The following is a 14,454-nucleotide window of genomic DNA, read 5'->3' on the forward strand; positions in this document are numbered from 1 at the left end:
TAACGATACCCAGTTTGCATTTTTGCCCCATTGTTTTCTTGTTTTCTACATATCTTGCAGAACTAATTTTCGCTTTATACCCTTTCATTTGGAGTGCGTGTCGGTTTAAGGTCTTATCAAATAAAAAGGGAGCACGAAATCGGAGGACGGAATCTGGACAGCAATGTCCTGTAATGTATTTATGACTGCAACGTTCTCTCTACTCTAATATCTGTATCTAAAGGGCAAACCTGATAACCATACAAGGGTTATGAGATTCGAATAATAATTCATTCAATTCCTTATTCGACAAGATGTATGGAGTAAGAGTGATGCCCAGCTAAGCTCTGGGCTTGTGTTTAGGGGCGCTTTCGCCAAGGTTTGTTAACAAGCGCCATTGTTTTAGCTTCAAGCTAAACTTTCCAAAGATTTATTGATCTCAACTCTTGCGTGAGTATCTGGTAAATCCCATATTTTCCTCTACAGCACCGGTTCATCTTCGAGGGGTGAAATTAGCCTTTTAAATCTCAAGTTAGATTGCGCAAGGATATCCCTTTTGGTCTGCGTGTTTGCTGACTTAGTTAACTAATTAGTCCCTAAAGTAGCCTGCGAATTCGTTGACACCCGCCCTCCAGGTTGTGACGAGAAACCGACTCAGTGTTACGCTCGACGACGGAATAGCTGTGGTGTGTTCAATTGAGCTGGGGTCTGCAGAGCTTGCAGAGCGTGAAGGCCGTTCCTCTATTGTAACTGCGTGGCTGGACTTCTTCACCTACCTATTTTCCGGCCTCGGTCATCGCATTCTTGCCCCAGTTATACGATCTACAGTGTTCGCTCGAGTCATACTGAACACGAACCCATTGAAACCGTACTTTTATCGACCGGGTTTGCGACGACGGCCTTTGATCCGTCTCCAATCCAGCTCATTCGGCGCTCACCGTCCCCTCGAGGAACATCCGTCCCAATAACATGCAGTCGTTTCCTTCCCTTCCGTTCAGCCCTATGCGGCTCCGATCGTACATACTGCGCCTCCCGTTATTCACGCGAACGGTCTTATTAGCGATTGCCACGTTTTGGCTCCTGGATTTACAACCTGCGTGGAGCGTCCCGCGTTGGGGAGCATTGCAGCCCAGTGCAATTAGTCTTGCAAGCAGTGGGTATACACCCTGCATTTTTTCGATATGATTCTTGAGGCACGGAAGTCCTGACAATTGTTATTTCTTGGATTTCAGTGCACAGACTTAACACCTACCCGTTCATCCACCAGGGATTCATCCACGCATTTTTGAATGTGCTAGCATTGACGCCGTTGTTGGAGAGATTTGAGGCAGAATATGGAACGCTTACCTCACTGGCTATGTTTATGGGGCGTAGGTTACTCCTGGAAGCAAGGTTTGGATTCGGGGATGGGTAACTGACAGGTTTGTTTTAGCACTATCAACATTCCCGGGAGGGTTATATATACTCCTTGAGAAATATGTTTTACGGGGAGATTCTGCAATTTTAGGATCAAGGTATGGATGCTAGGGACCTTTTTTGACCGGTATCGCTAACGGAGCCGCATACAGTGTTTGGGTGTTCCTCCTCCTTGGGTCAGAAGCCATCAAGACGTATGCTTCAAATCCTCACTTTAGGTACGTTGATTTGCCTCCTTCTAGACTTATTCGGGGATATGGCTAACCTGTGGTAGTCTCGGATCGGTTAAAATCCCAACTTGGACTACACCGCTGATTGCAACAATCTTCGTCTTCGCCTTGGTGCCAAACACCAGTTTTCTGGGACACCTGTGTGCTCTTGCCGTGGGATATGTCCGTAAGTATTAGCTCTCCCGTCGGCCAGAAATCATCGATTGACCCTGCCTTCGTAGTTGGACTCGGCTATCTGAAAATCCTTTTCCCTCCGGAAAAGATCCTGCGATGGTTTGAAAGCAAATTAAACCTCCTTGCAATCCTTCCACATTACGTATCGGTTGACCAGAAAACCTATGGGAGGTACGGAATACTACCAACAGGCGGTTCTTCTAATGGTCCCGCAGTGGCTATGAATTACTTTGGATCTACCCAACGATTAGGGCCATAGCTGGACCCTACATAGGTATAGTATTGAATTAACAAATACCCCTGTTCGTACTTCTTGTTCTGAACAATACCCGGTTTGCATTCCATGTAATGATTGCAGCCAGAACGGAATGGCATAGATTATACTTTTCATGTATATGTTTAGAGATATTTAATATTTAATGATTTATGAGAATCGAAAGTATCTTAGTATTTTTTCTTCAGTTCAATAAGGATACTAGTTCCTCATGTATGTTTTGTGCTGCATCACTTCGGAGGAACTAACTTACGGAGCGTCGTCGACTCCAAAGTGGCACATTAACTAGTGGTTAACGAAGCTCCCAAGGTGACCTTCAAACTCCATGGCTTCCATGGGACCTTACCCGTGAGGGCACTTTTCCCAATGGCATTAATATGTAAGTAAAATCACTAACAATCTGGCATATCTCACTTTGTCAATCTCGAGTTTTCAGCTTGGTTATGTTCTGAACTGACAGTCGGTCTCCAAGCGAATCTAATCCTCAAACTACGACGCGATCCGCGCCCCTTGTCCAAACTTCCTCCGTACCTCTCCGCGTTCCTCATTCTTGTCGGTATAATATGGCTTCTCCTGCTGCCGTTGAACGAATACTCTCGACAAACATACATTTCTGAAAATGCGTTGTTGCCGGGACAAGTGCACACGTACTTCTCGGGGAGCGACCAGAATATATTCCGGGGATATAGGCAGGAGATTGAAGCGGTCAAGGACGCGGAGTATGATGTGTACGTTCTTCCCGACCGTCCTCGATAGAAATACCTTGACAGATTTTTGGGAGGGGGCCTTTGTGGTGACTTGCCGTCGGGTCTGGCGAACATTGCGCTGATGGGTTTTCATGACGCAGGGTTTCGCAAAAATTGCAATCGATTTTCGCAGAATCCGGCTTGAAGGTTGCGACCCAGAATTACGAATATCGGTCTGCAGGCCATCGCCATTCGGGCCAAAATGTTTATAGTATCATCCAGGCCCCCCGGGGCGATGGTACAGAAGCAATTGTTCTGGTCGCCGCGTGGAAGACAATCAAGGGTGAACCCAACCTCAATGGCGTTGCACTGGCTTTGACTCTAGCCCGGTACTTCAAAAGTATGGTCATACCTTTGTCTAGACAATTGCTGTCTGGGTTTCACTGACCCTCTTTGCTTAGGATGGTCTCTCTGGTCCAAAGATATCATTTTCCTAATCACGCCGGATAGCAAATCCGGCGCTCAGGCATGGGTTGACGCCTATCATGACATGCACCCTCCATCTGTGGAGCCGCTGCCCCTCAAGAGCGGCGTCCTCGAAGGTGCTCTGGTTTTTGAATATCCCTTTGACCATCGTTTTGAATCCGTGCACATAGTCTACGACGGGGTCAACGGCCAATTACCGAATTTGGATTTGTTCAACACCGCAGTCTCAATATCCAGTGGGCAAATGGGCATCCGGGCAGAATTGCAAGAAATGTGGAATCACAACGATAGCTACAAGATGAGGCTGCGGACTATGCTTAGAGGCATGATGAGGCAAGGCTTGGGTAGCGCGGCGGGACTTCATAGCAGCTTCATTCCGTATCACATTGATGCGATCACGATCCAAACAACTGGAGAGGGATGGCAAGATGAGATGGCTCTAGGTCGGACAATTGAAGGCTTGGTTCGAAGCCTAAATAACCTATTGGAGCACCTGCATCAGAGCTTCTTCTTCTACTTGTTGATGCAAGCGAATCGGTTTGTGAGCATTGGAACATATCTTCCCAGTGCTATGCTGATTGCAGGGAATTTTACAATCATGGCTATTGCGTTGTGGATGAAAAGCGGATATTCGGCGCCTGAAGCACAGCCAACTTTGGAAAAGGTAGAAAAAGCAGGCGAAGGACAGCCAGCAAGCCAGGCAGACAGTGACTCCCCCGTGAAGGGAGAGACTAGCGGAACCCTGGAGCGGCATCTTGCGCTCCCGGTTGGTTTGGTTCTTGGGCTGCATTTCCTTGGGGCCGTCCCTCTTTATCTTTTCAATCACCTCTCTCAACAAGTACGTACTGCTCCTCTCAGGTGGTCGAATACTACAGATTCAAGGACTAACCTTTTTGCAGTTCCTCGCTTCGACAGCATACTATTTCGCCTTCATCAATATCCTCACCCCACTCGTACTTGCGACCATACTTACACGATTTCATGCTCCCACAGCCCAGCAATTCCTACTTATCAAATCGTTCTCTCTTCTCTTGCTTGGCCTCTTCCTCTCCGCGCTTGCGACCTTGAACTTCTCTCTTTCCCTCTTAATGGGGCTATTCTGCACCCCTCTTTCATTCGCAGGATACATTAAACCCACGTCGACAACGTCCACCTCGCCCACCTCGCCCACCAGCGCCAAGCTGACACTTCCCAAGGACACTAAAGTCTCTAAACCATCGCCGCTGACGCCTTGTGTTCTTGCTAGGGTAGTAGTGGGCCTGGTGGTGTTGAACTTGGTTGCCCCAAGCGCGGTTCTCTTGGTGGCTTGCAAGGTGTGGAATGTTTCCGTGGAGGACATCCTCACCGAGGCTGCATTCGGATGGAACGTATGGGGAATGTGGACGCAGGTAGCTGTGTGGTGCGTTTGGTGGCCGGCCTGGTTAGCTGGGGTGATGGGGACAGTCTCGTCAGTGTTAGTTTGATAGAGGCGAACAGGAACCCATCAATACAGTTTCGTAGCGTTGGTATCCTTGAAGCTGTATCTAATCACGGAGTGCATATTGTTCTGGTTATTCGCTTCGAGCTTTTTACTATACTCCGTCCAATAATCCAAGTTTCGAGTTGGCGTACTCCGTATTTTCTACGTTTTCAACCCCATATATCTCAACGAAACTATATAACCAATCACTTGATTAAAGTCAATGGGTAGAGAAATTTCTAGGAGTATTTTCTCCGTGATCCTTTACAAGGTGATTTGTTTGTATAGCGGAGCCAACCAACTGGTCTCTTGGCTGTTAGGAAACTCCCCGATGCTAACCTCGTCTTCATACTTGAGAGTTTCCTTCAACACGACGCTGTTGTCCTTCAGTGGGCTCCCTTCGCAGTCTTCTCCTTTCAATATCAAAACTAGCAAAAAACTTCGAAAGCTGTTTAAAGTGTTCCATCGTATACGCTCTCCATACAAGCTATATTCCAATACCATAACACCCCGCAGGGCTTAAAGCATCTATTCAAAATGAAAAACCTGACAGACCTCGCTATCGAAGTCCTTGATATTATTGTATCTCTACTGGACCGGCCATCTCTCAAAACATTGCGGTATACATGTCGTTTACTTTCGGCATTGTCAACCCGTGCGCTTTTTAGGGTCCTATACTTGTTCCCCGAAGAGCAGAGCTGCAGGATGTGTAGAAACATCCTAGATGACAGTATTTTGAAAAGCCATGTGCGGAAAGTATATGTGAACACAATTGAAGAGGACTGGGTATGTGAAATCGTAGTATCTTTGAAACTATTCTCCCTGTCCTAACTAACTGCTCTAGGAGTCGGAGCCGGAAAACGGGGGCAATTTTGACCATGGCTATGAGACGGATGATTATGAGCCTTCCCTTGAGACAAAAGCCCAAATGTCGCTATTGACTCAATTTCCGCTCCTAGAACACATCACTTTGCGTTTTGAGAAGAATTTCACTAAAGAGAGCGGCGGGTTCTATAGTGATTATCCTCCCCAGAATCTTGAATTCCGCTTGGAAGTACTGCAATGGTTTTTCTCGTCCTTGGTTGCTTCTTCAGTGCGCCCGCGAAGTTTGGCATTTCGAAATATCCATAGTATTGCTTTGCAAGATCCCGCCATGCTAGACTTGCTTGCACAGATGCTCCACGGCTTACGAGCACTCCGACTGAATGTCTCGAATCAAAGACAAAATGGGGATTATGGCTATGTTGTAGGTCGCATCTCTATACACTTCGGTTCGGGAGGTATCTAATAACTCCAGGTGGATAACCCGCATACCTTTGAGCAGCTTCCGTCGGACTGGCTTAGCCCGACTAAGTCCACTCTCGAGCACCTTACTTTGTACAGTAACCAGCCTTTTGGTTTATTTCCGAAATTGGACCTATCCAGTATCCACTTCCCCAGATTGAAGTCGCTTGCACTAGGGCAATACGAATTCTTCCACGACGATCAGCTAGATTGGATCATCTCCCATGGTCCTACGCTGCGGGAGCTGTACCTCGACAACTGCATCATTCTCCATGCGATCGTATACTCTGAATGGGAGCAAGGGCACCTTCATCGTTACCATCCAAGTGCATTAAGCGGAAAATGGGATGAGGTGGAGCGCTCGCTCGACCCACGTACAACCCGCTATATTTATACAACACGGTGGCATGATTACTTTGCCATGTTCCGCACGGGGCTTCCGCTTCTACAACATTTCCGCATCGGTAAAAGCATGTGGTGTCACGAGTTTCCGTTTGAGAAAGAGCGAGAAATCGAGATAGGCCTCTTCGAGGATCGGTATCTGACCTGGGACGGTGGCTTCCATACAAGGTCCAGCGACTTTGATATACCCGAAGAGTTGGGTGATATCTCGTCCTGTGACGAAGAAGACAAAGATGCGCTTTTGGCTCTCTTCCAGAAGATTGGCCAGAACGTCCCAGAAAGAGAGGGCGGGCTAGTGTGTGATGAGCAAGGAGTTTGGCATTGATGTGGACGGAATATTAGCTCCTGCATTTGAATGACCTAAAAAATACTGCCGTATCTGAGAAGCTTGAAGCTTTTCTAGGTCCAACTGTGAGAACCCAGCTCCCATAACAGACGCGCAGGCATAGTTACCACAGCCATTGTCCTCCATGCTAAGAAATAGTGGCTTGTGTGCCCTCAGGCTAAGTTGGGGAGGTTAGAGGTGAAGCGTGTGAAAGACCTCAATATCTCCCATGGCCAGCTGAGGGATCAGGCGGATATGATGCCATCTTAGAAACTCTAATAGCAAGGATGTTGAATCACTGTTGTTGTCAGAATGATGAATTGAAAAGGCAGTGAAGTCTTGGCCAAGCAATTCCCTCTTTCTGGTCAAGCGCGCTTTTAGGTTGCCGTGAGCCAATTGGCCCGTTCTCTGACGCTGATCGCTTTCTATCTCGATGGGATATGGATGTATGAACCAGGAAAATAATGTCAAATGCGAGGCGGAATGGGGGCTGGAAAGATGGCATTGGGCGCTGTATACTCTGTATATATAATGGACATCATGGTAGTTTATAATCTGCTTCGGAGTTATTTCGTCTTGCAAAGGACATTCAATTTGACGCCTTTTTTCAACTGATTAATCGAGTTCTCTACCTGATCACTTGGTGAAGAGGGACTGCACCCATTTCAGTATGCCTGACGGCCGACCTGGTACTGCGGGCATCCCTATTGCAGCGATTAAAACTTGCTGACAACATATCCAGTTGAAGGGAGCCTCTACATCTATGCTCCAAACAAGGTAGCACCAATCTTCTTCGCGATCGCATTTGCGGTCTCAACAACCGGCCATTTCTGGCAATGCTAGTAAGTTGCTCGCCAGGATTGTCTTGCTCCTCAAGTCCCCCGCCATCAGCTAACAGTTTTCCATGATAGCCATTACAAGTGCTTCAAGCTCATGGGCTTGCACTTGCTTTGCGGCCTCATGTTCACTGCCGGGTTCGCGCTGCGAGAGTACGGTACTTTCAATTATCTGTTCGAGGGTAATAACCTCAACTATTATATCGCGACCATTTCGTTGATTTATATGGCCCCGTAAGTAGCTGCGACTCTGTCGGGAAAAGCTGCCTGTGACGCTGTACTAAAGAAGCCTGGCTTTCAGACCACTTCTCGAGTTAGCCAATTACCACATCCTGGGTCGTATCCTTTACTACGTACCATATTTTGCACCTCTTCACCCAGGTCGCGTTCTCACCACGTTTGGGATGCTATCTTGCATTGTTGAGGTGATGAATGCGATTGGCATATCGTATAGCGTCAACAAATCACTATCGGAAGATGTAAACAAAGTCGGCGAAATCCTAGTAAAGGCTTCCCTCCTGGTCCAGATCGTGGTAATCGCTCTGTTCTGCCTGCTCGCAGGCATCTTCCACCAGCGTTGCGCCAGGGCCCGCGTGAGCTCCCGCAGCGTTTCAGCTCCGTTATTGACGTTATATGCCAGCCAGTTCCTCATCCTAGCACGCTGCATTTATCGGACCATTGAACACTTCGACACTTCGAAAGCGTTGGCTTCCCAAGACGTCGACCTTGCGACCATCAGCCCTCTCCTGCGATATGAGTGGTTCTTTTACGTCTTTGAGGCGACTTTCATGCTGATCAATTCCGCCATGTGGAATTGGTGGCATCCAAGACGATATCTTCCGGAGAGTTACAACACATACCTCGCGCAGGACGGTATCACAGAGCTGGAAGGGCCTGGCTGGAAGGATGATCGGCCGGTTTGGCTTACCTTGATTGATCCATTTGGTTTCGTCAATTGGTCAGGAAAGAAAGAGAAGCCGTTCTGGGAAACTAATGGATATTTTGCGGTCAAGGGTCACGACCCTCAGAAGAGCAACGTGTAACATGGGGATGGGTATAATCTTTAGAACTGGGCTTAAGAGAGGGCTTTTTTTTTTTCCCTGGCGTACAATTGCAACATTCGGAGTCTTTCGGCCCTTTAGACTGCCTCCGACTGCCGTCCTTGGTCCGTGGGTGCATTGCCTTTTCTGCCAGCTGGACGTTTAGACCGTTAGTTTTAGATCCTTGATCAATATGGGGTACGGGTAATATTGACCGAATTATCTTCGCGTGAAGCTCAGTGAATGTATAAGGCCGTATACTTGTGCTCGCCATGGCTGAACACCCTCTTCCATGCAACACCATCTGCCGATCACTAGGCGCTCCCAAGGCTGATTCATGGCAAATATACTCCGTAGATCATTCGAGCACCTGAAGCAAGCGCTGATTGTGCTTTGTTCAGTCGAGCTTTGAAAGTGGACATCCCAAATCATGGGCATGACCACCTTTGGACTTCAATTTGTCAAGTTCCAAGATTCTTCAACAGCAAGTGAACGTCTCAATCAATTCTCCTAGATGGCTTCTCAATCTACGGAGTAGTCTTGGAGCTAATAGTCACTACAGTTTATCAAGTTTGTTAAAACCTGGTGGGGGCAGAACAGGCTGTGCACCAGCCATCAGGGATGACAGCCACTTCAATTGGCTCTCTTCATGTGTAGCCTCGACTGGCCAATACATAATTCATTCACAGAATTGTGTTATGGACGTTTGGAAAAGCCTTCATTTGCCTTTTGGTTGGGGAGGAATGGACGGTAATCATCTCTATGGGTCACTAATAACTAGTTGGTTAGTTAATCTCATGGCCTTCTGCGAAAACGAGGGGATACCCTTTGATAAATCGATAGTTACAATCTCAGGAAGCTGATACAACCATGCAGCTAACCAAGCATTGTTTGTACTCCATAGTGAAGATCTGATTCGACATCAGCTGCATCCGTGAGTTCAGGCTGTCTTCCTCCAGCCTTACCGCGCTAACCAGAATAGGAATTAAGAGTGCAGAGGACGGAGGACGGGTGCAGATCATCGCTGGGGATATAAAGGGCATGGGGAGAAATGGCAATAGTTAGTCATTCCATCACCCACCTCTGTTTCTCTCAAAACTGACAAAACGAAGCAGCCATTTCATCGTGTCCAATTGCTGGTTGGCACCAAGCAAGGGAGATATTGGGGCCCGACCCAAGCATATGGAATCATCGGCAGCTACAAAGCAAACGAGTCGAAAACGGCAGTGCTGGGAATGCCACCGCCGTCGACTAGTTTGCGGCTCCGAGCGTCCCGCGTGTAAGAAGTGCGTGGCGGCCGGCGTCGATTGTCCCGGGTACGATGAGAAGAAACCGCTCAAATGGCTTCCTCCTGGGAAGGTGACCTCCCGCACTCGGCGGCGCCAACGCCCTCCGGCATCCCAAACTAACGGGCACACCACTACCCTTGCAATTCGTTCTAGCAATGCCGGTGCCAGTTCTCGTAAAGGTGCAACGCTTGGAGCCGAAGTCATGCCGCACTGTGCCGAAATGAAAGCAGCAGAAGTTCCCTTGCCTGTTGTCGACTTGATAGATGAGACTACTGTCATGATGCACACCGTGTACTACTGTGAGCCAGCCCTATGGCAAGAGGCGTAAGGCAAGGTCGGATCTCATATGCTGACTCTCCATGGTACCCTGTTAGATAACTTCTGTATATACCCTGATTTTGCATCCATGCACGAGCTAGCGCCAAACCCATATCTCATTCGCTTTGCTTTTGATGCGGTTTACCTCATCCCCGAGGGTATACGACATAGTTTGATTTGGCTCGCCCTAAATCACCGCATTCACAAGCTGCTTCCCACCACAGACCGCTCTGCCTTGATGCCAGCGCGGTCAAGCCTTTTGCACCACCGGGGTGTGGCCATACGGGTCATGGGCAAAGACCTTGACAAACCAGCCACTCGTACTAACGACGCGACCATAACTAGCGTTCTTCTCTTTCTCTTTGCAGAAGTAAGTTACCTGTTTTCGAGAGGTTGGAATTATGCGCTAACGTTGATTCCTCTGGCAATAGATCCGAGACCCTATCTCGCCGGATTGGCGGCTTCATTTTGGCGGCGCTGCTAAACTAATCATGCTGCGCGGTGGCCCTAGAAAAGTATTTTCGCGCTGCCCCATACCTGAAACCAATACTGGTATATTTTTTGATGTATATACCCCTTCCCCAGCCTCTGGAAATTTGATATCCCGTGTTTCAGAAGCTTACTCTTGCGCTTACCAGTATTGGAGTCATTGGGAATACAACCAGCCCTCCGTCCGAGCAAATCCCAACCGGTTCACACCTGGACTTGATGGACCTGGCATCAGAAATGTATGGAGATGGGCTTTTCCCCAGCCTTCTTTGTCCTCCACCTCTGTTCCTCGATATCATTAGCATCAACCACTTGCGATTTCGAGGAAGTCATCCATCCCTTGTGAATAAATTCACTCAATCTGCAGCCGAGGCGGTGTTGAAACACATTGACGCTTTCTCTCCAGAGCAATGGGCAGCACCCAACACCTCCTCTTTAGAGGAATGGCTACTGCTTGGGAGAATATACCAATCAGCTGTCATTTTGTACTGCATATCGTCACTTCAGAGTATTTCCGTCCTTCCGTCAACTCCGGAACTAAAAATCATCAGAACTGTCCACAGCGACCGCCTATCCCTGCTGCTAAAAAGGGCTTTAGTGTCTGAACGAATAAAGAAATGTCTGATGTGGCCATTGGCCGTGTCCGGAATGGAGGCAGTGAATGGCAGCCTAGCCGCGCGCGATTGCGTTCTTCAGCAATTGACGGAGATGAGTCAAGATCTGGGTTCTTCGTTGCCGCTGTTGGCCAAGTCGATGTTCAAGAGATTTTGGGCCTCGGGAAAGACTAAATGGGACGATTGCTTCGATACACCGTATGCATTCGTGCCCTAAAGAGCTATGTACTGATCTATGTTAGTTGGTGTCAAACTATAAAGGCACCACGTTTTAGCCTCAAAGGGCGGGCTGATCACGATTGTAATCATGCGACATACTTGAGTAATTCAAGGGATATATAAAAGACCATGAAAGTTGGGTGATATTGGCGAAGTTATTGCCAGAAGTTGGTAAGTCTTGACCCTACAGCGTAAAGTCTGCATATTAACAGCTTTCGTAGCAACGAGCATAGAGACACCTTTTCATTATGGAGTACTACCTTGCCCTAGCTTCTGGTGGTTAATGTCTCTCAAAGCTGAGTAACTCATTGATGCTCTTACTCAACACGAAAGAAACAAGGCCATCAGAAGGGCAATGCCTGCGTCATGTATTGAACAGAAATATCTATGTTGACGAACCGGTGGTTGATGGCGTTGATGTCATAGAACTAGGAACCCGACGTACCCAAGTCGGGTTCGCACCTTGTCACACTTAAGAGGGCATTTTGGCTGGCTTATAGTGGCCCGTAACCAGAGGCATAATACGATGAAGGGAGGGCTTTAAAAAGTTTCTATCATCAGGTCATCAGAGAATGAAGGCTGACCACCTGACTGCAATTGTAAAGTGCCATGTAAATTCTGGATTCCTGGATTCAATGGCAAGCACAACTCTCCTTAGCCTCATGTTTCCTTGTAACATTGCACATAAATGGACATTCTCCTGTGTATAGTCTTGGATCATGCGCTAAAATGCCTAGCATCTTTTGCTATCTCGGACAGGAATAACACATGCCTAAGCAACCCAGACATCTTTTCCAACTCCCTCAATCCAGTGACCCAGCTGATTAACACCAGCATCCCACTCCTTCAACCTGTTCCTCATTCCCCCAATCTGCTTCATATCCAGCACTTTCGGCTGTACCCAATTGATCCTCGCAATCCGTGATACTTGATCGATCGAGCCCTTTAGTAGACCCAAACTTAATGCCTTCATAATCAGATGCTCAATCTCATTCGGCTGAACTTTGGTCTCCTCTGATATTGCTGCAAATGTAACCGTTCGATCGTGGGGCGGTCGACGAAATATCATCTCTGTGAGTGCAGAGAGGGAGATCTTTTGGTAAAGGAAAAGTTTATGTTGTTCAAGAAGAGGGTTCTTGCTGATATTTCCCCGCTAAAACATCATAAGCGGTCAAATCGCCCGCGGTTGAAAGCAAACAAGAGTTCGCGGAGCCATGCGTGGGGCGTTTCTGTGAGCGAATCGAGGATCGGATGAAGGAGAAGTTCGCCGAAATTGTAGATTGTATCCGATACTAGAGCAGCTATACTGAGGTCGTACGCTCTAGCTGCACGTTCTTCTGGGGTGACGTCCTCTACGTCAACGCAGGCGAGATAGAGGAGCGCGTTTTTGTAGTAGGAAGCAAACTCCAATTTCGCCTTGATAAAAAAAAAAGAAATGTTAGCAAAGGACATAAAGCACAATTGCCAGGCCGGGCTCGCGTACATGATAATAGTCTGCGTTTACTTTATAAAACGAGGCATGCACGACGTTTTCGACAGAGTCAAATGAGTCCAAGACAGTCTGTGATGCATCGAGATTTGCCCGAGAGCCCTCAAAATCCCCCAGTCGTAGCTTAACGGCGGCGACATCTGACATGGCGTAGACATATGCGTCTTGAGAACTAGGTTTATTGACTTTATCAGCCAAGGCTATTAGAAAAGATAGTCGTTCTGCATCATCTACACACGACCGAATGAGAGATGTCAGTAACCAGTCTCGAAAGCTCGCAACAGAATAGAACCTCACAAACCTTTGCATTGGGCCGAAGCCATTCGTCCTAACGTCACAAATTTCAACTGATTAATCTTATCTGCAAAGCTAAGAACGAAATTCTTGAAAAAAGGTAGCCGCTGCGGCGCGCTCGGGGGCTCAGAGAAGTACTTTATCAAGCCGTCGGTGAGCTGATGCCATAGCTTTCGCTCCCAGAAACTTTCAAAATCGAGTAATGTAGATTGGTACTCTTCTGGAGCTAGTTCTCGCTGCTCTGCGAGAAACTCGGGAATCTTGTTGGCCTGCATGGCGACTTGACGGGGAACTTGGAGCAGTGAATGAAGCGAACTGCCGTGTTCAAGGGGACACCAACAGCAAATCTCTATTTCATGCGAGTCATATAAAGAAAAAGATTAGCTGCAAATATGCCTAGGCCGTATTGGTTATCGCGGATGCTTTCACTCAAGTTGCCATGAACGCCTGAGGTCAAGTGTCAGACTGTCAGTGATGTGATGCTGATGAGAGCTCTCATGGTCTTCCTCGCATACCGGAGAGAATTTGATTAGTCATGCTTAATGAATAAGCAGATTTGATTGAGTTAGACGCTAAGCCACTCTTGGATCCAACATCCCTGACTCCGTACTCGGCAGCGCCGTGCTCAAAGGTTTGAACAACACCTACAACAACGCCGACAATCTTCAACTCTCGTCTCCGGGTCTCCGAGGAGCAAAGACAGCTAGCTCGCTGGTATTTTGAATATCACGCAGAACCCCGCAATTGTGATCCCGTCTCAATGCCGACGATACTGCCTCCACCTGTTTCCGTGGCAGATTGCGGAAAAGACTGGCACTGTGGATGTTCTTTACCAGACTGAGCAGGATGCTGCCGATCCAACGGTTTATCTTGAGGGACCATTTCCTGCGCACCGGTGATACAAAACAGCGCCCACTAGAGGTGGGCGCGTAGCGCGAGTAGATGTTCTTTTATCTCTTGAGAAATGTGCTGAATGAAGCTAGCGGAGCCCCGTGGGACAAAACCTCTTCGAGCTTGGACAGCCGGCACCTTTTGAAAAGCCTTCATCTAGTACGGAGTACTCCTTCTGGTTTTCTCTGATTCCGCCCGGATTAGCGTACAGAACGTTGCCTCAACACGTTCGGATTCTGTTTCTAAGTGAGCACTAGATC

The 14,454-nt window shown here is 47.8% G+C and overlaps 6 protein-coding genes across 6 annotated transcripts; 4 read left to right on the plus strand and 2 right to left on the minus strand.

The window, feature by feature from the left end:
• Positions 1 to 568: 568 nt before the first annotated feature.
• On the minus strand, positions 569 to 1,151 carry UREG_05421 (rhomboid protein 2; the record flags this gene model as incomplete). The annotated part of the gene is made up of 2 exons (XM_002584686.1): positions 569 to 751; positions 918 to 1,151. The coding sequence occupies 2 exons, from the start codon at positions 1,149 to 1,151 to the stop codon at positions 569 to 571; spliced, it is 417 nt and encodes a 138-aa protein (XP_002584732.1).
• A 1,288-nt stretch (positions 1,152 to 2,439) lies between these two features.
• Positions 2,440 to 4,708, plus strand: UREG_05422 (uncharacterized protein; the record flags this gene model as incomplete). Its single annotated transcript, XM_002584687.1, has 5 exons — positions 2,440 to 2,452; positions 2,534 to 2,801; positions 2,921 to 3,159; positions 3,221 to 4,083; positions 4,145 to 4,708. 5 exons carry the CDS (start codon positions 2,440 to 2,442, stop codon positions 4,706 to 4,708), a joined length of 1,947 nt encoding a protein of 648 aa, XP_002584733.1.
• Positions 4,709 to 5,409: 701 nt separating this feature from the next.
• UREG_05423 (uncharacterized protein) lies at positions 5,410 to 6,715 on the plus strand (the record flags this gene model as incomplete). Its single annotated transcript, XM_002584688.1, has 3 exons — positions 5,410 to 5,490; positions 5,549 to 5,950; positions 6,002 to 6,715. 3 exons carry the CDS (start codon positions 5,410 to 5,412, stop codon positions 6,713 to 6,715), a joined length of 1,197 nt encoding a protein of 398 aa, XP_002584734.1.
• Positions 6,716 to 7,385: 670 nt separating this feature from the next.
• UREG_05424 (uncharacterized protein) lies at positions 7,386 to 8,594 on the plus strand (the record flags this gene model as incomplete). Its single annotated transcript, XM_002584689.1, has 4 exons — positions 7,386 to 7,404; positions 7,458 to 7,557; positions 7,627 to 7,785; positions 7,838 to 8,594. 4 exons carry the CDS (start codon positions 7,386 to 7,388, stop codon positions 8,592 to 8,594), a joined length of 1,035 nt encoding a protein of 344 aa, XP_002584735.1.
• A 740-nt stretch (positions 8,595 to 9,334) lies between these two features.
• On the plus strand, positions 9,335 to 11,518 carry UREG_05425 (uncharacterized protein; the record flags this gene model as incomplete). Its single annotated transcript, XM_002584690.1, has 6 exons — positions 9,335 to 9,341; positions 9,574 to 9,655; positions 9,707 to 10,179; positions 10,255 to 10,568; positions 10,630 to 10,750; positions 10,845 to 11,518. The coding sequence occupies 6 exons, from the start codon at positions 9,335 to 9,337 to the stop codon at positions 11,516 to 11,518; spliced, it is 1,671 nt and encodes a 556-aa protein (XP_002584736.1).
• Positions 11,519 to 12,681: 1,163 nt separating this feature from the next.
• UREG_05426 (uncharacterized protein) lies at positions 12,682 to 13,578 on the minus strand (the record flags this gene model as incomplete). The annotated part of the gene is made up of 3 exons (XM_002584691.1): positions 12,682 to 12,936; positions 13,004 to 13,209; positions 13,311 to 13,578. 3 exons carry the CDS (start codon positions 13,576 to 13,578, stop codon positions 12,682 to 12,684), a joined length of 729 nt encoding a protein of 242 aa, XP_002584737.1.
• Positions 13,579 to 14,454: the final 876 nt, after the last annotated feature.

The sequence above is a fragment of the Uncinocarpus reesii genome, genomic scaffold (genome assembly GCF_000003515.1).
Source record: "Uncinocarpus reesii 1704 scaffold_3 genomic scaffold, whole genome shotgun sequence".
Lineage (NCBI taxonomy): Eukaryota > Fungi > Ascomycota > Eurotiomycetes > Onygenales > Onygenaceae > Uncinocarpus > Uncinocarpus reesii.